The 20758-nt window shown below is 37.3% G+C and overlaps 2 protein-coding genes and 1 pseudogene across 2 annotated transcripts; all 3 read left to right on the top strand.

Moving 5' to 3' along the window:
• On the top strand, nt 1-948 carry LOC106543785 (olfactory receptor 5T17-like). The gene has a single exon (XM_087703734.1). It carries the CDS (start codon nt 1-3, stop codon nt 946-948), a length of 948 nt encoding a protein of 315 aa, XP_087559860.1.
• Nucleotides 949-11063: 10115 nt separating this feature from the next.
• Nucleotides 11064-12002, top strand: LOC148049467 (olfactory receptor 5AP2-like). Its single transcript, XM_087703725.1, has one exon. It carries the CDS (start codon nt 11064-11066, stop codon nt 12000-12002), a length of 939 nt encoding a protein of 312 aa, XP_087559851.1.
• A 4665-nt stretch (nt 12003-16667) lies between these two features.
• The window catches only part of LOC148049466 (olfactory receptor 5AU1-like), an 8249-nt pseudogene continuing 4158 nt past the window's right edge, over nt 16668-20758 (top strand).

The raw sequence follows: 20758 nt of genomic DNA, 5'->3' as shown, positions 1-20758 counted from the left end.
ATGACAGAAGAAAACAGCACCACAAAAGTCAAAGATTTTGTCTTTGTAAGTTTCATCAACAAGCCGGTCCTGAAGATCATCCTTTTTTTGGTGTTCCTGATCTTTTACATGGCTACGTTGGTAGGCAATATAGGAATGATTGCTTTAATAAGGGCCAGCCCCCAACTCCACACTCCAATGTATTTCTTCCTCAGCAACCTGTCCTTTATAGATTCATTATTCTCCTCTGTGGTTGCCTGTAAGTTATTGCTGACTCTCCTGGAAGATAAAAAATCCATTTCCTATATTGGGTGTGCCATGCAGATGTACTTTGTTATAGGATTGGCGAGTGCAGAGTGCTTTCTCCTTGCAGCAATGGCCTATGACAGATATGTGGCTATCTGCAAACTCTTGCTGTACCCAGTCCTCATGTCTCCCAGAGTCTGCATTCTTCTGATGGCAGTTTCCTATCTCCTGGGCTTTTTCCATTCCCTTCTTCATACCATTTTCACTTTCAGATTGTCCTTCTGTCGGTCTGAGGTCAATCAGATATATTGTGACATCACAGCCCTTTTATTGCTCTCCTGTACTGACACTCACCTAAATGAACTTCTGATTTTTTATGTGGCTGGACTGGTAGAAGCAACTACCGTGCTGAGTGTTTTGCTTTCATATATGTATATTATTGTCAACATTATGAGGATCAGCTCAGCTTCAGGCAGGCTGAAAGCCTTCTCCACTTGCACTTCACACTTAATTGCAGTTACCATCTTCCATGGGGCAATCCTTATTTTACATTTCCGATCAAAATCAAGCAATGGCTCCTCCATCCAAGATGTGAGTGACAAAATTCTTGCTGTTTTCTATACAATTGTTATCCCTCTGCTGAACCCTTTGATTTACAGTCTGAGAAACATGGAAGTGAAGGATGCCTTAAGATGTTCTTGGAGAAGAGCATGGACAAAATAAATACATATTGTTTTTTAAAAGCAAACAAACAGATTTATTTATTTATTATCCCACTTTTATTACTTTATAAGTAACTCAAGGGTGGTGAATACATGTTCCTCCTCTTTTGCCCACAAGTACCTTACGAGAATCCCACAGGTGCTTTTTCAGAAAGTCCAGATCTCTTGAAAAAGCACCTTTGAAACAACCATGACCTGGATGACTTTGAATCTCCATAGACATTTACCTTACGAGAGACAATGAGTGGCCCAAAGTCACCCAGTAGGTCAGCAGTGTAATCACAACACCAACCTGGCTCTTTTTCCTGATTTTTTTTTTGAAGGGGGTGGACATTGTGTTGTAATTAAACTATAAGCATTTCCCCCCTAGTACAGAAATAAATGTTCTCTACGTAAATGTAAATGTACACTACCTGGAAGGATACAGGATGATGAAATGAAATGTCACAATAAATTTTAATTAAATGTAGTTAAATTTTGAGTGCTATGTACAACATAATAATAGCTGTAGTCAAAGAAATGATTAGTAATGATAACAAAGCGTTTATATATACTGGATTGATAATATGAAATTTTATATAATACTGTAAGTGAGGATATGGAGATGATGTTGAAAAGCCTTTTTATAAAAGTTAAACAATTTTATGTAGAATAGAATATAAAGATGTAATATCATTGGATGATTTCAGGGGTGTTGTAATAAAATGTCATAATATATATTTACTTTAAATATAATATGCTTTAAGTTGAAAGGATTTACTAATAGCTAGGCTTAATGGATGTTTAATAATTATATCAATTTGCATACAAGTAAATTAGATTGATGATACTAATAATGGGGGGGACATGGAATTGAAAATTACTAGATAATGTTATCAATGCTAAAATAATAGAATGATGTCACAATAAATTTAGTTAAATATAGTTAAATTTTGAGTGTAATGCATAACGTAATAACAGCTATAGCCAAATAAATGATTAAAATGATAACAAAGCATTTATATATACTAGATTGATAATATGAAATCTTATACAACCTGTAAGTGAGGATTATGGAGATGATGTTGAAAAGCCTTTTTATAAAAGATAAACAATTCTATATAGAATAGATTAGAAAGACATAATATCATTGGATGATTTCAGGATAATCTAATAAAATATAATTTTACTTCAAATTTAATATGACTTATGTTGAAAGGATGTAATAATAGTTGGGCTTAATGGATGCTTAATAAGTATAACAATTTGTATACATGTATATTAGATTGATGATACTAATAATGGGGTAAAAACATGTAATTGGAAACTATTAGAGAATGTTATCAATGCTAAAATGATTGAATGACTTAGAATAGGAGGAAGCATAATAACAATGTATACAAAGATATCTTGATTGTCAATATGTGAACTTTGATAAAATTCAAGTGAGGATCATGGAAAGGACACAGAAAGACTTTGTAACCAATCGACACACTGTCTGTAATTGAAGAGGCATTTATGTTATATGTGTTGTGTGTTTGTGTTTGTCTGAAAATAACAATTTCATTTTAAAAAAGAAATAAATGTTCTCAATACTTTTCTGTGAGATAGGTCAGGCTGAAAGACCCTGTCTGCTCTGAAGCCACATAATGAGCTTCCATGGCTCATGCAGCTAATTTTTTTTTTTTTTGAGAAGGAAACTCTTCCAGGGGTCAATACAAGGTTCTTGTTCCTCTCCTTTTAGATGTTTCCCCCTCTGAGTTTTCCAGTAGTTGGATTAGCTGGACTACAGCAGCATTTCAGTTACAAAGGGATCATTTCATTTCCAATGAAGGTGGTGGGGAATCCATGCAGAGGGGGGAAATTGCATGGATTCTCCACCCCCTTAACTGGAAATGAGGCAACTATCAGAGGAGAGAGCAGCACGCGCCTGTGGGCTTGTCCAATGAATCCTCGCCTCCTGTTCTTTCTTTGGCTCTTGGACAAGCCCACATCGCGTGTGCTGCCCTCTTCTCTTTGATAGCCACCTCATTTCCAATGAAGGGAGTGGGGAATCCATGCAGAAGGAGGAAATCACATAGATTCCCTACCTCCTTCATTGGAAATGAGGCGACTGTCATAGGAGAGAGCAGCTCGCTCCCTTGGACTTGTCCAACAAATCCTCGGCTCCTGTTCCTTCTTCACCTGTTTGAAGAAGCCACACGGGGTGCGTTCCCTTCTCTTTCACAGCTGCCTTGTTTCCAATTGTGGGGGATCCATGCAGAGGGAGGAAAAACATTGATTTCTCCCCCTCAATTGGAAATGAGGTGGCTGTCAAAGAGAAGGGAGCATGCCCCATGTGGCTTCTTCAAAAGCCAAAGAAGGAACAGGAGGGGAGTTCCACACAGGGCTTTTCCAACAGCCGAACTCCCCTCCTGTTCCTTCTTACCTGTTTGAAGAAGCCACATGGGGCATGCTCCCTTCTCTTTGACATCTCCCTTGTTTTCAAATGGGGGGAAGAAATCCATCTTTTCCTCCCTCTGCATGGATCACCCCCCCAATTGGAAATGAGGCAGCTGTGAAAGAGAAGGGAACGTGCCCCGCATGGTTTCTTCAAACAGGTGAAGAAGGAACAGGGGGGAAGTTTGGTTGTTGGAAAAGCCCCGCGTGGCTTCTTCAAACAGCCAAACTCCACTCCTGTTCTTCCAGCAGGCCAGATCAGGAGCATGCGCCAGGTTGTTGCTCCTCCTGCTGCTGCCGCTGTCGGTGCGATTCTCATGAGGGAAAGAGAAAAAAATAATAAAAGGCTCTGCGATGGTGGGACCAGCCCATCATGGAGTGACACCCCCCAATCTCCCGCCCAGCAGAGCTTTTTTTTCCCCTCAGCTAGGCTCTTCTTCATTCCTTCCTTCCCTCAGCACCCACCAAAGCGCTGCCCCCACTCTTCTTTCCTCACTGCTGCTGCACCTCCTCTGCGTGCCCGGTCGCAAGCCTGAGGAGGACCGAGTGATGGCAGCATGGGGCATCTGGCGGTGGTGGTGGCTATGCTCCTGAGCTCGCTGTGGGTGCCCTGACTCCCCCGCCTGATCAACAAGAATCAGTTAAAAATAAAACCAAAGTAAAACCATCTTTTTATTTATTTCAAGTATTTATAAAGCCATCCCACTCAATCTATTTCAGTTTCATAGAACAAAAATTAACACTAAAGAAAAGACCCTATACGTCATTTAAAAATAAGCCAATCAATAAAATGAAATCTTATTTTGTACCCTGGTTTTGGTCCTATATAAGTTGTCTAAAGTCAATTGATCAATGGGCAGGATCGCAGTGGCTCACTTGGTTAGGATGCTGCACAAATGATTGACAGGCTTGCATTTGTGACCTGTTGCTGCCAAGTGGCATGATCAGCTCCCATTACTTGTCCCAAATATAGGAACCACCTTTAGTGGGAAGGTAACAGCATTCCATGTGTCTTTGGTATTTAGTCATGCTGGCCACATGACCACAGAGACATCTTCGGACAGCATTGGCTCATCGGCTTTGAAACTGAGATGAGCATCACCTCCTAGAGTTGGGAATGACTAGCACATATGTGTGAGGGAAACCTTTACCTTTATCTTTTTACCTTTATTTAAGTGCATTATTGTGCCTGTATTTGTTTAGTATGAATTATGGTTAGACACTTCCTTCTGCCTTTCTTCCCAGGCACATAGGCATAGAGCACCTATTCTTGGACTCTCCTTCTCATAAGATATAGATAGCAATATTTTTTTAGTATTTTTAGTATTTTATTAGGATTTATAGGCCGCCCTTTTCCCTGAGGGGACTCAGGGCGGCTTACAATCATTAGGGAGGGGGTGCAATTCAAAATAAACAGTCTTTGCCCATTTCTATATTATATTGCCTGTAAATTACTGGACCATTGGAAAAGCTTTGGGGGCACAGCTATTATAACCATGTCTCAGGGTTTGCAAGTTTTTCATGGTGTCTTTGGAATGCTTGATTCCTGGGACATATGATTCTTTCTATTGCATATTTTTGGTTTTCATTTCATTTTTTACTATTATGCATTTGTTTTAACTCACAATGGACTTGGGGAATTGTACATTACTCAGAGTCAATTGATTGTAACAATCAAAAAATCCTGTAGGTAGATAAACTAAAAAAAAATAACTCTCTGTATGTTATAGTTAAAAAAATTATTTCAGTACTCGTTTAGATCAGCTCTCAGAAATACTCACATGCAGAAGCAGCATACGTCAACCTCCAATAAAAAACACATAAATTGATGCAACGTGTTACTTCTTTTGTGTAACTGTGCCTTTGACTCAGTTTTGACTCCTAGAGACTCCCTGGACAAATCCGTGCAATTTTCTTGGCAGCATTTTTGGAGGTGGTTTGCCATGGCCTCCCCTCGGGCTGAGAGAGAAGGACTGGACCAAGGTTACCAGCTGGTTTCGTGACTAGTGCTCATGGTCTCCTGATTTCTAATCGAATACCTTTAGCCTTTACACTGAACTGGCTGTCTTCAAAATGCGTTAACAGCATCTAAATCACCTGAATTATTATCAGTACTGAAATGGTTCTGACTCATGTAATTTTATATTAAAAAACAAAAAATATTACTAAGATTAATATTAGAGTAGTTTGCAATAATTTGAGAAAAAAAGTTAGGAATATGCCACATTAATTAAGCAATCACTGAATGTCTTAAGTATTTCCTAGAACTTTGCAAGGCCATTTCCTCTGAGTTTAAAATGAGATTAAGATTTTTGCTCATGTATATTGGATACCTTAAAGAATGTTCAGAAAGGTTGGCTATCAGTTCTTTTATCTGAGTGGCTATTGATGCTCCCTCCCAAAGATGGTCCAGCTAGACTAGGCCTTCTCCGGATTCCATCTGCCAGCCAATGTCGGCTGGCGACCCCCTAGGGGAGAGCCTTCTCTGTTACAGCTCCGGCCCTCTGGAATGAGCTCCCCGTGGAGATCTGGACCCTTACTACCCTCCTGGCCTTTGGTAAAGCCACTAAGTCCTGGCTGCTCTGGCAGGCCGGGGGCTGTTGAAGTATCCAGCCCCACTGTAATTATGAATGTTGTTGAATTTTAATTTGTTGTATGTCTTATTTATCCCCTTCCTTTTTTATTGTAAGCCGCCCGGAGTCCTTCGGGAGTGGGCGGCATACAAAACTAATAAACTATAACTAACTATAACTATAACTATCTTGGAAATCATGAAGGGCATCTTTATGCATATGATATTGACTTGCCTTACTTTCATCCTGTTTGATTTAATATCTGTCTATTCGTTAATCTGGTTTTGTGAAGAATATCAAGTTTTAAAATATCAATGCCATTTTGAATTGCATATCAAAAAAATGTAGACTCTATTATTAAATAAAGAACTGTGGAAAATATTATACAATTAAAAAATCTATTTTATCCCAGATTTGCAATATTGGGTTAATTAAATGTGTTCACTCTCCGTTTATGAACTGGCTTTTTATTGGTGTAAAGGAAAAACTATCTGTGTTTATTTCATGTAGTTAAAGTTTATTGCTAGGTTAAAAATCAACTAAACTTTGGCTAGAGATTCTAGAGCAGTGATGGTGAAACTTTTGAGTGCCGAAAAAGGAGCACATGCATGCATGTGCAGCACTGAGTGCTGAAAAGGGAGCACTGCATGCATGCATTTTTTGTGCATGTGCACACTCTTGTCTGGGCAGCGACTAGGAAGAGAAACTGCCCAGGGGGCATGCGCGCACCGGAAAATTAACTTCCAGTTTCCAGCATGGACATGACGTGCCAGCCAGCAAGTCTTCTGGTTACTGCTATGCATGCACACACACCAATCAGCTGGCTGGCACGCATGCTCACGCTGGAAAATGGAAGACCAGCTCTTCTGGTTTCCAGCACTGCTGCACTCACAAAGGCCAACTGATCGTCACACACACATGCAGAAACATCCAGAAACCCAGAAGAGGAATGGGTGATGCCATGGATGCCAGGCGACATGGTTCCGCATGCCACTTTGGGCACATGTGCCATAGGTTCACCATCACAGTTCTAGAAGAACTTGACATCGGACTGAAACTTTTGGCTCCTATCTTTGTATAAAAACTATTTAGTTCTTTCTTGAACTGGTGTCTTGTACTTGTCAGGGATGTGATGTCACTCCAAATCCCAGCCCATTCTTATGCCAGATGTCTTGATTATTAAACAGATAAAGTATGAAATAAGCATGGGATTGGTTATACGCTATGTTTTGTAATTGGTAGGGTACTGTGATGACCCAGGGCATGGCACAAATGCAAGACAACCAGGGAACAAGTCTAACTCCCCTTTGTTGCTCCAACTGTGCCCCCAAAGATTCCTCACATGCACCTTCAGAAGCCTCTGGCTCCAAGTAGTTCAGTAAGTCAGGTTAATCAAATAACAACCAAGGCCAGCAGTCCAATAAGCCAGGTTAGCTAAACAGTAACCAGGGCACGAAGTTCAGTGAAGCAGGCAAACTGGCAAGCTCCACAAGACAGAGTACAGCAATCTCCAGGCTTTGGCAAGTGCACATAAGGCTCTACAGATTCAACGCTTGTTCCTGACAAATGCCCCTCCCACTAGCACCTCCTTACATCTCAGTCCCCAGGTGTGACTTGTGAAAGGGGGCAGGGCACTCTCCTCACTCGTAGCTGGCTCAATCTGCATTGATCTCACCATCTTTCTTCCCCCCTAGCTCTCGGATCGGGAGCAGGGTAATCTTTGCTCTTCTCAAGAGCTCTCCCTTTCTTCAGGCCTTACTAATTCAGAAAAGTGGAGTGACTCTGCCCTTCCCCACTTTCCTCCAAGGTCAATGGAGCCGGCCTCTCCATCTCTGTCAGTTCTTGTTCCAGTTCATCTCCTCCCTCAGATTCAGACTCTGACAGGGGCATAACAGGTACACTGGGAATATTCAGGGTTTCTGAGAAGTAAAACCAGAGGTTTTACGAGTTTGGATCGGCTTAGCCGAACCAGTAGTGGTTTGGGGGCCTGGGTCACGGGAACCGGCAGCGACCCAGGCCTGCCATGTCCCCAAACCGGTTCTCTGAGTGACACCATAGGCAGCACCATCTTGTTTTTTGCTTCTGCGCATGCACAGAACATTTTTTATTACACAGTGCATGTGCGCATAGTGCACATCAAGTGTGTGTGCATGCAGCATGCCCACAAGTGAACTGGTAGTAGTTCCTGCTGGAACCCACCCCTGAGTGAAACCATACCTTTCATTGAAATGCTGATCAACAGGAGTTGGATAGGGGATATTTAAGTATGAATGGATGATGTTGAATTGTAAGTAAATGAATACTTAAAAAACACTTCAATAAATATTGATAAGCACAAGCAAATTTAGCTATATTGTTGTTATTTGTTATTTTTGCTTTAATAGCAAATAAATCATTTGTCTCCTTACAGAGAACATCTTTGTGATGGCTAGTTCTTATATAATCAAAAGTAAGAACTTAATGCTACACCATGCCATTACCACAAAACCCTGTATTTTCCATCCAGAACAGAGTCATTGCTAGTTTAGTTTTGAAGAAGGCAGAAGTAGGCTGGAAAAAAGTTTAATGTAATTTGTTATAAATAAAGCTTCCATTTGATGTGAAATACTTGCTGAAATTCTTTCGTAATTGCTTTAGCTCTTCTGTGGGAAGTTTAGTGCCACAAAATGACATTATGATCAGCAGTCTGACATACTGACTGATATTGTCCATCAAAAAGCCAACTGGGTCATTCTATTTTCTTCTCATTTTCTCTACAACTTTCTGCTTGTCAGTCTGCTAATCATCAAAATCAGAAAGAACATTATAAATTTGAGTTAATAGAGTCAGACATCAATTGGGAGCAGCATTCCCAGAGGTTTAAAAACAAACAAACCCAATATTCTCCTGATATAATCATCATTTGGGAATCTCTCATTTTAAGATGGCTAAGAGAAGATCTCTGTCTCCAGCCTGCAAAGCAAAATAATCTATATTTTTTACACCTCAACAAAATGAGTATGGATTTACTGTTCTGCCTGTTGGTTTACAGAAATCATGGAATGGAATTGTGGGGTAGAAATTATAATAAATACATTTAAGCCATTTGACATCAGTTTTTTTTTTAAAAATGTAGTCATGTCCCTTCTGATTTAATAAAAAAACTGAGCATGTTTTATTCTTTCCTATTGAAGTCTCTATTATTTGCAGAAGTGAAAGGTAGGTAGTGTAATGAGCTGAATCAAATATATTTCAGAATTTTGCTAGCTGTTTAAGCCTCCTCTAATATAGGCAAAACATTCAACAAGCTATAGTTCAAAACACATCAGGAAGGACTCAATTTGTGGGTGGTTTTTTTTTTAGATAGACTAGAATATTGAGTCCTTTTATTTAATGTTGTGAATGACCAAGTACTGTTAAATGTGTACATACTTGTACACATTGTGTACAAATGTATACATCTTTAAAATGTGTACACCTTTAATCAAAAACAACTTTCTGTGACTGATTGTAGAGTAGTATGTATAGAATGTTGACTGACAAATTTGGAGTTACAGCAAACATTATTGCTTCTAAATTATTATTTCTTAAGCACTACATTTATCAAGTCTGGTTTTCCACTAAGCTCGTGGTACGGATGTCAGAAAAATCAAACTGTAATATCTATTATGTTTCTTTCAAAAGTAAAAATGAAGCCTAATTACCATCTATTCTTTGAATTTATACCAACCAATCCATCTGTTCAGTAATACTGGAGGGTTGTTTTTTTAGCAAAACTGCAAGATTGTAGGAAGATCTCAAAAATAAAAATGAATGTTATAATATATGAATTAAATCCTGAATACAGTAATTTTGTACTTACTACTAAACATTTTAAACAATGAAATCAATGCTTTAAACATTATGTTCCATTTACCGTAGAACTGACGTTTTAATAATTTTAATTACTGCTATGATTTCAATTATTTGCATTCTGTTGGATATCTTAATTTTATAATTCTCAAGACAAAACCAGATTGTTTTGACATTGTAGGAAGAAAACTATTTAAAAAGTGAATTTCTCATCCCAGTCTGTAAAATCCAATACTAATAAATTAGTAACCTAACTACTGACAGCTGTTTATGACACAAACAAACTTTGTTTTCTAAGGCCATTTCCCCATATTGTCTATTAATAAGAGTAAGAACATTACATATTATTCAATATTTATAAAATAATATTTTTTTGCTATGTAGTTAGAATCCTGAAGCTTATAGAATAGTGCTTTATAAGCATTGCAATTAGATAAAAACATGCTAATAACTTTTTTATTTTCTTTCGGAAGATTTGCAAAAGATTGGATATTTACAAGATTGGATGTTTACATGCTATTGTTTTGAATTGTATTGCTTTTAATAATAATTGTTATAAATGTGTACCACTCTGAATCAGATGCTGAATAGAACAGTCATTATAAACAATAAATAGTGCTAATTCTGGATAAAAGTCAACAGGGATAAATCTGGGCTGGTTTCTTATAAAAAATAGATTATATAGACAATATGTGCAAAGAAGTTTGTGCTTCAACATTGTGCGTCATCTTCTCTATCCAAATATGTTTCTGATTTTTATAAGCTATCTCCCCAACCCTTAATAAAACCAAGGAACAATCTATAATGTTGTTGTTGAAAATCAGAGGCAAATGATTCCTAAGACATGACAGGACACAATTTTATTACCCACATAAAAATGCCTTGCAATATTGAAAGCAGCCTTTCTCATCTTGATGAATTCCAGATTTATTGAAATAGAATTGTCATAATCTGCAGACAGTATGAGAAATGCTATGGTGGTTAGGATGATTTGTGCTACCAGCAAACTAATTGAGAAAACATTAGGTTTCAGAAGACCAACTTAAAGTATTATTCCATGCCACAGTCCCACAGTTACTATAAGGGTCCTCTTTTACACATGAGGAAAATTAACACAGAGGTTCACTTGTCCAATCTCATATAGTGACATTCTAAGGAATTCTCAGATGAACACAAGTCCCTCTTTCTCTCTTTTCCTCTCACACATAAGAGCATATTTCTTCAGATGAATAGTTATACCATGACATCATTTTTTCTTTTATAGACTCCATACTTCATAATACACATCAAATAGATGGCTGGAGAAAATTGTACTCTGAAGGAAAACTTCATTCTTTTGGGATTCACAGATTGTCCTGTCCTGAAAAACATTCTCTTTGTGATCTTTTTGCTCATCTATATTATCACTGTTGTAGGAAATACTGTTATTATTTGGGTTGTGAAAATCAATTCTCACCTTCAAACCCCCATGTATTTCTTTCTCAGCAATTTGTCTTTCTTAGATCTCTGTTATTCTTCAGTTGTCACTCCCAAAATGCTTGTAAACTTCCTATCACACCAAAAAATCATTTCATATACTGGGTGCATCTTGCAACTTTACTTTTATGCTGGTTTAGCAACTATAGAATGTTACTTTTTGGCTGTGATGGCTTATGACCGATATGTGGCTATCTGTAACCCGTTAATGTATACATACATCATGTCTCGAAGGATCTGTATCTTTTTGGTTGTCTTCTCATATTTGGCTGGATTCCTGAATTCTACAATCCAGACAGGATTCAGTTTACGAGTAACATGTTGCAAAACCAATGCCATTAACCATTTCTTCTGTGATGGCCCCCCTCTAAGTTATCTTTACTGTTCTGATATTACACCCAATAAACTTTTGCTATTTACAATTGTTGGGTTTAATGAAGTCACTATCACATCATTGGTATTTGTATCCTATTGCTGCATCATCTTTACTATCCTCAGAATGGATTCAGTAGACAGCAAATACAAGGCTTTCTCTACTTGCACATCTCACTTGATGGTTGTCACCCTTTTCTATGGAACTCTTCTCTTCATGTACTTGCGCCCTACAACTAGTTATTCCATGAACATAGATAAAGTAGTGTCAGTCCTCTATACAGTGATACTCCCTATGCTCAACCCAATAATATGCAGCTTGAAAAACAAAGAGGTTATAAATTTTATGAAGAAAATATTAAAAGGAATGGTCTTTTCTAAATGAATTTTGTTTATATTAAAAAACAGACAAGACAGGGCACTACAATACTTACATGTTAACAGGCTAAATTTCTGTTTTTCAAAATAAAATACATTGCTTCTTAAACACAAATAGGGATAGTTTGCGAAATAGATTGTCCTTTTGAAAGTATATTATTATTATATATAATTTATTCCTTAAACATGAATCTCAGCCAACTGAACAAATACCAGTGACTGGTGCTAATGGTTGATACGGTTTGCTGCCAGTGTCCTAGGTATCAACCAAGTATCTTCTTGAAATATATGATGTTCTGAGTAGCACAGTTTTTTGCAGTTCTGCTGGTGTTATTGCAGGAAGCTGCAATTCTTTGATGTATCTTGTAAAATTCTTGGGCATGGTGCCAAGTGCCCCGATGACAATGGGTATCACTGTTACATGCTTCATGCATAGCCATGTAGTTTTGATGGGCCAGGTCACGATATTTCATTATTTTTCTAGTTCTTTTTCTTCGACTCTGGCATCTCCAGGAACAGCGATATCAATAAACTGTACACTTTGGCCCTCTACAACCATGATATCTGGCATGTTGTGCTCTAAATGATGATCCGTTTGTATTCGAAAGTCCCACAAGATCTTCACCTTCTCATTTTCCATAACTTTTTCCACTTTATGTTCCCATGACTTTCTGGATACAGGTAAATCATATTTTTTACATAATGACCAGTGGATTAATTTAGCAACTTGGTCATGTCTAGCTTTGCAATCAGTTTGTGCAATTTTGCTGCATATTAAATGTGAAACAGTTTCAACTTTATTGCAAAGTCAGCAGTTTGGGTTGTCAGTGGATTTTTGTATCTTGGTTTTCATGGCATTAGTTTGTAGTGCTTGTTCTTGAGCAGCCAGTATTAAACCTTCCATTTCTTTCTTGATAGTTCCCATCTTAAGCTATGTCCATGTCAAGTTGTCATCATATTTTCATTCAATGTTTTTCAAGTGCTGTCCATGCAAAGCTTTGGTTTTACATCTATTTAATGTGTCATCCAGCTGTTTCTCCTTATATTCTACCTTTGTTTCTGTTGTTTTTATGCTGTTATCCATTTTCACAGCCTGCAGCAATTTTTCTGTACTTTCTTCTATAGTTTGATGGATTTGCAATAGCCCCCTGCCCCTATTTTTCTTGGCAGGTACAACCTGTCAATGTCACTTCGTGGATGTAAAGCGTGGTACATATTCAAAAGTTTGTGTGTTTTCCAGTCCAGGTTTTCCAGTTCAGCCAGAGTCCAGTTGATGATTCCAGCTGAGTAGCATATCACTGGAACTGCCCATGGCTTTAATTATGTTTCCAGCATTCAGCTTTGATTTTAATATTTTGTGGATTATTATTATCGCAACAACAGAATTGTATCACAGCAGCCAGTTGTTTCACCGGATTTGGCATTGATTACAAGTTGGGCCCCACCCAGGGGCCTAGGACGTCGTAACATATTTTTGTAATATGCATGCAGATCCAAGCAGTGTGGCTTTTTGCATTTGACTGATGGTGATTTTGTCAATTTTTAACTGTTTTAAATGTAATTCCAGTGCTTTTGGAATAGCACCAAGTGTGCCGATTACCACTGGAATTACCACTGCTGGTTTGTGCCATAATCGTTGAATTTAGATTTTTAAGTCCTGGTATTTCGTGATTTTTTCATATTCCTTCTCATTGACCCTGCTATCACCTGGTATTGCGATGTCTATGATTGTAACCTTGTTTTTCTCAACCAGTGTGATGTCTGGTGTATTATGCACCAGTATTTTGTCCGTTTGTATACAGAGAAAATCCCACAAGATCTTGACCATCTGATTTTCGGTAACTTTTTCAGGCTGATGTTCCCACCAGTTTGTTGCTGTTTTAATATTAAAAATTTTGCACAAATTCCAATGGATCATTTGCGCTACTGAATTGTGCCGCAATTTATAATCAGTCTGTGCAATTTTTTTACAGCAGCTGAGTATGTGATCAACAGTTTCATCAGCTTCTTTGCAAAGTCTGCATTTGGCATCATCAGAGGATTTTTCTATTTTGGCCTTAATGGCATTTGTGCGGATAGCTTGTTCTTGCGCAGCCAGGATTAGTGACTCTGTTTCTTTCTTTAATGTACCTGTTGTTAACCATAACCAAGTTTGTTCACTGTCCACTTTATCTTTTAGTTTTTCCAGAAATTGGCCATGCAGTGCTTTGTTCTGCCAACTCTTCATTCTTGATTTTATCACATCTTTTCTGTATTCTTGTTTCGTCTGTTGGGCCTTCAGTAGATTTTTGTTCTTTACTTTGATTAATAGATGTTCTTGACTTTCTTTTAAATAATCAGCCAGTGCATGTTTTTCTTCTTCAACTGTTTGCTTCACTTGTAATAATCCTCTGCCACCTGATTTTCGGGGCAGATATAGTCTATCAGTATCACAACGTGGATGTAAACTATAGTGCATTGTCATTAGTTTCCTGGTTTTTCGGTCCAAAATGTCCAAATCAGCTTGTGTCCAGTTAACTATACCAGCTGTGTATCTTATAACTGGTATTGCCCAGGTATTTATGGCCTTGATTGTATTTCAACCATTCAATTTAGATTTCAAAATTTTCTTAACTCTGTTGGTGTACTCTCGCCTGATAACAGTTTTTACTTCTCCATGCTTGATGTTATCCAACTGCAGAATGCCTAAGTATTTGTAGGCTTCATTTTCTTTGCATTTAATTAATTGGGCATTTCAATTCCCTCAGATGCAGTGATTTTGCCCCTTTTTATGGATACAGTGGTGCATTTTTCCATGCCAAACTGCATTGAAATATCGGTGCTGAATACTCGGACTGTGTTTGTCAATGATTGGATTTCTATTTCTGACTTTCCATAGAGTTTCAAATCATCCATATATAGTAAATGCAAAAATTTTTCAGCTTCTTTGGCTGTTTGGTAGCCTAATTTCATTTTTTTTAAGATTACTGATAGTGGGATCATTGCGATGATGAAGAGAAGAGGTGAAAGTGAATCACCCTGGAAAATTCCTCGCTTGATATTTACCATTCCATAGATCTCATTCCCTACTGCCAACTCAGTTCTCCATTGTTTCATCGCCTTTTCAGTAAAGGATGTAATATTTTTGCTAATGCCAGTTGTTTCTAAGCATTTTATGATCCAACTATGTGGCAGTGAGTCAAATGCCCTTTTGTAATCAGACCATATTCCAGTTCGTTTTTTTGTTCTTACAATTTTTTAATATCATTTTATCATTATTATTATTGTTATTGTTATTATTTTGTTAATCTTTGGTGAGATTCACAGCCTTTGAGGCTGGTTGGTAACTCAACAGCTCAAGTCCTAACCAAGGACCTAGGAACTGTTAAGGTAACGTTGGAGGATATAAGCTGTTCCAAGTAGGGTTGTTGTTGTTGTTGTTGTTGTTGTTCCTTTAGTAACAACAAGCAAAACAGATTCTTCATTTTTTGCAACATCTGTTATTAGGAAGCATTTGTTAGTGATGGTTGAACTTCCATATACCAAACATTTTGAAAAAGCTTCTGACATCTTGAAATAATTATTGAGCATTCCCATTTTTAGAAAATCAATGGATCCAACTTTTCAGAAATAGAAATATTACAATTTAAAAATGAAGGTAATCACAATTAGTTTATGTTTACTGGACCATCAAATAATGTTAAAAAAAGGTTTGATTATCCAATTTTGTTTTGTTTCTGTTGGCACTACAAGAAATTTGAGAGGTGATGATAGGTTGTTTCATTTTTACTCGTATGATTTAATTCTATTCAGTCATAATTCATTTTTGGTTTTAAGTTACAAATTATGTTAACACAGTCGTATATTTAAGGCATAAATGTGATGTTGAATTCTATATCTAAAATATAGGTTTTAGCATTTTATGATGAATTTTGGCTTTACTAATCTTGGGTTCAGCAAAGAGAATAATTTTACACAGATGGAAAGAATCTTATTTTCCTGAAGTTAAAGAATAGATTCAAGATATATGTTTGCTATCAGGTTTTGAAATGCCTTTATATATAGTACTAGAAGTGAAAGGATGGGGCAATATGTTCTTATGATCTAGGTTTAATTATCAGTTAAGGGATTGAGTTAATCTTACATTGATACTATATGGATTTTATTTTCCCTTATTTTCATTTTCATAAATTGAGTTTATTTAAATCACTGTAAAGTATTTTATTTTACTATGAAAGAAACACTGTTGTTTCTGAAAGTTCATTAATTTAAAAAAAAACATCTACAGGGTATCACTGAGAATGATCTTAATAGAACCTCTCAATGCTGTGGAGAAGTTCAACAAGATGTTTACCTCACCTTCTTAGTTTTAAAATGATTTCCCTTAAATTAAGGTGCCTATTCTTTATACACATTTTTTTTCATTTGACTGTGTTACACTCTGCAGTTAGATTCTCTGGTGCCCTATATGATGAAATCTCTGTCATGTCTTTATGGACCTATTGAATCATGTTTTTTTCTACAAGGGCTCCTAGTGCCTCTTCTAAGAAAATGTAGGAAGAAACTTTTTATGCTAATTTCATTTTAACCAACTTAAATACTATCTACATGATGGAAATCTTACCTGCTGCCATTCCTACATCATCAACCATTTCTTCTGTGATGGATCTCCTCTGACTCATCTTCACTGTTCTTCGACCTTTGCTACTCCTCTGCTGTTACCCCAAAGATGCTGATGAATTTCCTAGCACAGAAGAAAGTCATCTCATACACTGGATGTTTCTTACAGCAATACTTATATTGCTATTTTGCAACTATTGAATGCTACCTTGTGGTTGTGATGTCATATGACCGATATGTGGACATCTGCAATCCACTAAAATATACTACTATCATGTCCAAAACTGTCTGCATTTCATTAGTGATATTCTGCTACATAGCTGGACTTCTGAATGCATCCATACAAGTGGGATTTTGTTTAAGATTAACCTGCTGTCATTCCAACATCATCAACCATTTCTTCTGTGATGGACCTCCTCTGACTCATCTTTATTGACATCCAACTTGTTCATATTCTGCTCTTTGCCTTTGCAGGATTTTATGAGGATTAAATCCTAATTGATCCACCACATCCATAGTGGTAATCTCCTATTGCCACGATCCTCCAAATGTATTCACTTGAAAGTATTTACAAAGCATTCTCTACCTATTCTTCCCATCTGATTGTTGTCTGCACTTTCTATGGGACTCTTCTTTCCATGTAACTGTGCCCTAGCTCCAGCTATTCTTTGGAGCAAGACAAGATCATATTGGTCTTTTATGTTGTGATCATTCCTATACTGAACCCCATCATATATAGCAGGGACGTCAAACTCAATTTCATTGAGGGCCACATCACAGTTGTGTTTGACCTTGGGGGGCCAGGGGGCATGGCCAGGGTGGAGGTGGCCAGCTCGATATCACTTGTTTCAGGGGCATCCCTCAGCCAAGGCTAGGGAGATCCATTATCTGGAGGAAGGTGAGACAAGGGAGAGCGCCAAACACTTGTCCTCCAGAGGAGCCTTGCCATCTATTTATGGCCAAGTGCTAAGGCAGGTTGGTCCTTCCTTCCTTCCTTCCTTCCTTCCTTCCTTCCTTCCTTCCTTCCTTCCTTCCTTCCTTCCTTCCTTCCTTCCTTCCTTCTCTTATTTTTCCTTCCCTATTCATTCTCCTTTCTTCTTCCCCTCTTTCCTTCTTTTTCCTTCCTTGCTCTATTCACATCTTTCCTTCTTTTTCTTGGTCTTTCCTCTTTCCCTTTCTCCTTACCTGTCTCTTCTTGGATGCACAAATGCAAAAAGGGAAACATTTCTCCATTTGTTTTGTTTTGCTTTTAGTTTGTTTTGCTAGCTCTCTGCCAGTGAAGATGGTTTTTGCTGGCAGAAGGCTGTAGGAGGCTGTCCAGACCTAAAGTGGGGCTTGGGAGGGTCACATATGGCCCTCTCAAACTCCATTTTCACTGGCAGAGGCACCACAGAATGGTCCTTCACCATTTCTATGGCTCCACCATAGGCCAGGATTAAGCACTGCACATGCTGTCTCCTGCCTATGGGCCTTGTGTTTGACACCCCTGATATACAGTTTCAGGAATAGAGAAGTTAGAAATGCCATGAAAAAAACATTTCAAATAATCATTTCCAATCATTTTAGGGTTATTTTTTATTTGACCTTCCAAAGATTTTGTGCTGAATTTCTTTCATTCATGCAATAAATGTGTCATATCACTGAGTAGAATAAACACCCATTTCCCTGTTTGGGAGTTACAGAACCAAAGACAAAGCACATTTTTTCTATTTTTCCTTGTTGGCAACCAGTATTAATGAAACTAGAATCCTACATATGTACATGAATTATTTTAGTGAGACTTATTTAGAGAAACAAATATTAAATTCTAATGACACTCTAGACAGCTAAGGATTTCCAATTATAAAGATTCTGTAGCATTCTGATGCATGGGTGAAAGCAAGTGTTGGAAACAATTATTCAATTACATAGACACCATGTGGTTCTTAAACCACTTTGGTTCAGGGGACCAGGAGATTGTGAGTTCTAGATTCCCTTCGCCATAAAAGCCAGCTGAGTGACCTCTCTCAGCCCAACCCACTTTAGAGAGTTGTTCTGGTGGGGGAAATGGGAGGCAGAAGTATTAGATATGTTTGCCACCTCATTTTAACTATTTATAAACATATATAAATACTATAAACACACACACATACACACACACACACTCACATTAATGGCATCTTTCAGTATGTTATGTTTAGTTTTGCACATCCGGTATGCAATAATATTTACAATTTAAATCTCTTTGCCCTAAAAAAAAGCAACCAAATTACTCTATTTTTTCTTAAAACCCAGAATACTGAGCACACAATATATGGATGGCAACAACTGTACCGTGTGAATAAGTTCATTCTTGTGGGATTGACTATCACCATTACACATCTTTTTTTTCTTAAACAAGTCTAGTCTATTCTTTTTTCTGCAATTGGTACACTTGATGATGTCTCTTGACCAGATGTTGGCGCTTCTTGTTGACAGAGTCTGAAAGCGTCTCAGAGTGGATAGACCTGCATGGTTATTTTTTCTTCATGTATTTCATTTAGTTTACATTTGGTGCATGTTCCCTTTGGGTCTTCTATGGGCAGGCATATATACATGGAACATGTTTTGCAAATCACAAAACTATCAGTCTCTTTTTCCATGATTATGTTTTTAAGGTTATATTTTCCTCTTGCAATTGCCATAATTTTAAAACATTTTAGAAGTTCATTTAAAATTTAAACATTTCAAACATTTCAAAAACATTGAATGATTTTTGTTTCCAAAAAATTTAAAAAATCTAAAACATTTCAATTCCTCTCCTTTTGGGACCCTATTGTGACTAGTATTGAAGCAGAACTTAAATTTAAGTCAGGTTGCCCTCTAGACATAGTTCAAAATCCAAAGATGTATAAAGAATGATAGATGAATAAATATTTGAAAGAATAAAACCTAAGCTGAGAGGGAAAAAATGAAATCTTAGTTGAAAAGAAAATATGAAATCTCAGCTTGGACTTAGGGTCTTTCTTTGGCATTTAACAAGTCTACTGCAGGTAGTCCTCGACAGATGACAACAATTGAGAATAGAATTTCTGTTGTTAAACAAGACATTTGTTAAGTGAATTATGCCCAATTTTATGTCCTTTATTGCTAGACTTGTTAAATAAATTACTTAAGTGAATCAGAGAGTTCATTAAGCAAATCCAGCTTCCCCCATTGACTTTGCTTGTCAGAAGACAGCTGAGAAGGTCACAGATGGAAATCATATTACCCTGGAATGCTGCAACTGTCATAAATACAAGCTTGTTGCCAAGTGATTTTGATCAGGTAACAACCCCTGGTTTGCCCAATACACACAATACATACGTATTTCCCTGGCTTAGCTGATAAAGGAGGAGAGTCTGTGGCTTAGTGGTTAACACATCTGCCTAATATGTAATACAGCCCAGGTTCGAATCCCAGCAAGGGTATGGCTAGCTGATGAGGGCTAAATAGCTTGAAATAGATCTATACTAGTCTCCCTTTATTTATTTATCAGCACAAATACAACATAAATGTAATAAAGGCAACAGTAAAAATATTGGGTTTCTGTCTGGATGTTCCCCTGTGACGAGCCGATAGACATAGAAAGGAAGCAGTAGGCTTCCTCCCATATTTGGGCATACCAGGGGTTGTGACACTAAATACATACATACATACATACATACATACATACATACATACATACATACATACATACATATATATATATATATATATATATATATATATATATATATATACACATGCATACATACACACACATGTATGTATATGTATGTATGTATATATATGTATATGTATGTATATATGTATATATATATGTGTGTGTGTGTATATGTTTGTATATATGTGTATATATGTGTATATATGTGTATATATGTGTATATATACATATATATACATACATATACATACACATACACACGTGTGTGTGTGTGCGTGTGTGTTGTATTTGTGCTGATAAATAAAGGGAGACTAGTATAGATCTATTTCAAGCTATTTAGCTCTCATCAGCTAGCCATACTCTTACTGGGATTCGAACCTGTGCTGTATTGCATCTTAGGCAGATGTGTTAACCACTAAGCCACAGAGTTTGACTCTTTATCAGCTGAGCTGGGGTGATAGGTTTTGGGCTTAAAGCGTGGTCGGAGCTTCCGTTTTTCT

Source organism: Thamnophis sirtalis, unplaced genomic scaffold (assembly GCF_051295495.1).
Source record: "Thamnophis sirtalis isolate CommonGarterSnake01/CBP01778 unplaced genomic scaffold, rThaSir2_p1.2 scaffold_1, whole genome shotgun sequence".
NCBI lineage: Eukaryota > Metazoa > Chordata > Lepidosauria > Squamata > Natricidae > Thamnophis > Thamnophis sirtalis.
Note: the sequence above shows the minus strand (reverse complement) of the source record. Positions and strands in the feature narration are given on the sequence as shown.

Bases quoted from the DNA above. Each gene is read 5' to 3' on its own strand.
- LOC106543785 (XM_087703734.1), top strand. From the start codon at position 1: ATGACAGAAGAAAACAGCACCACAAAAGTCAAAGATTTTGTCTTTGTA.
- LOC148049467 (XM_087703725.1), top strand. From the start codon at position 11,064: ATGGCTGGAGAAAATTGTACTCTGAAGGAAAACTTCATTCTTTTGGGA.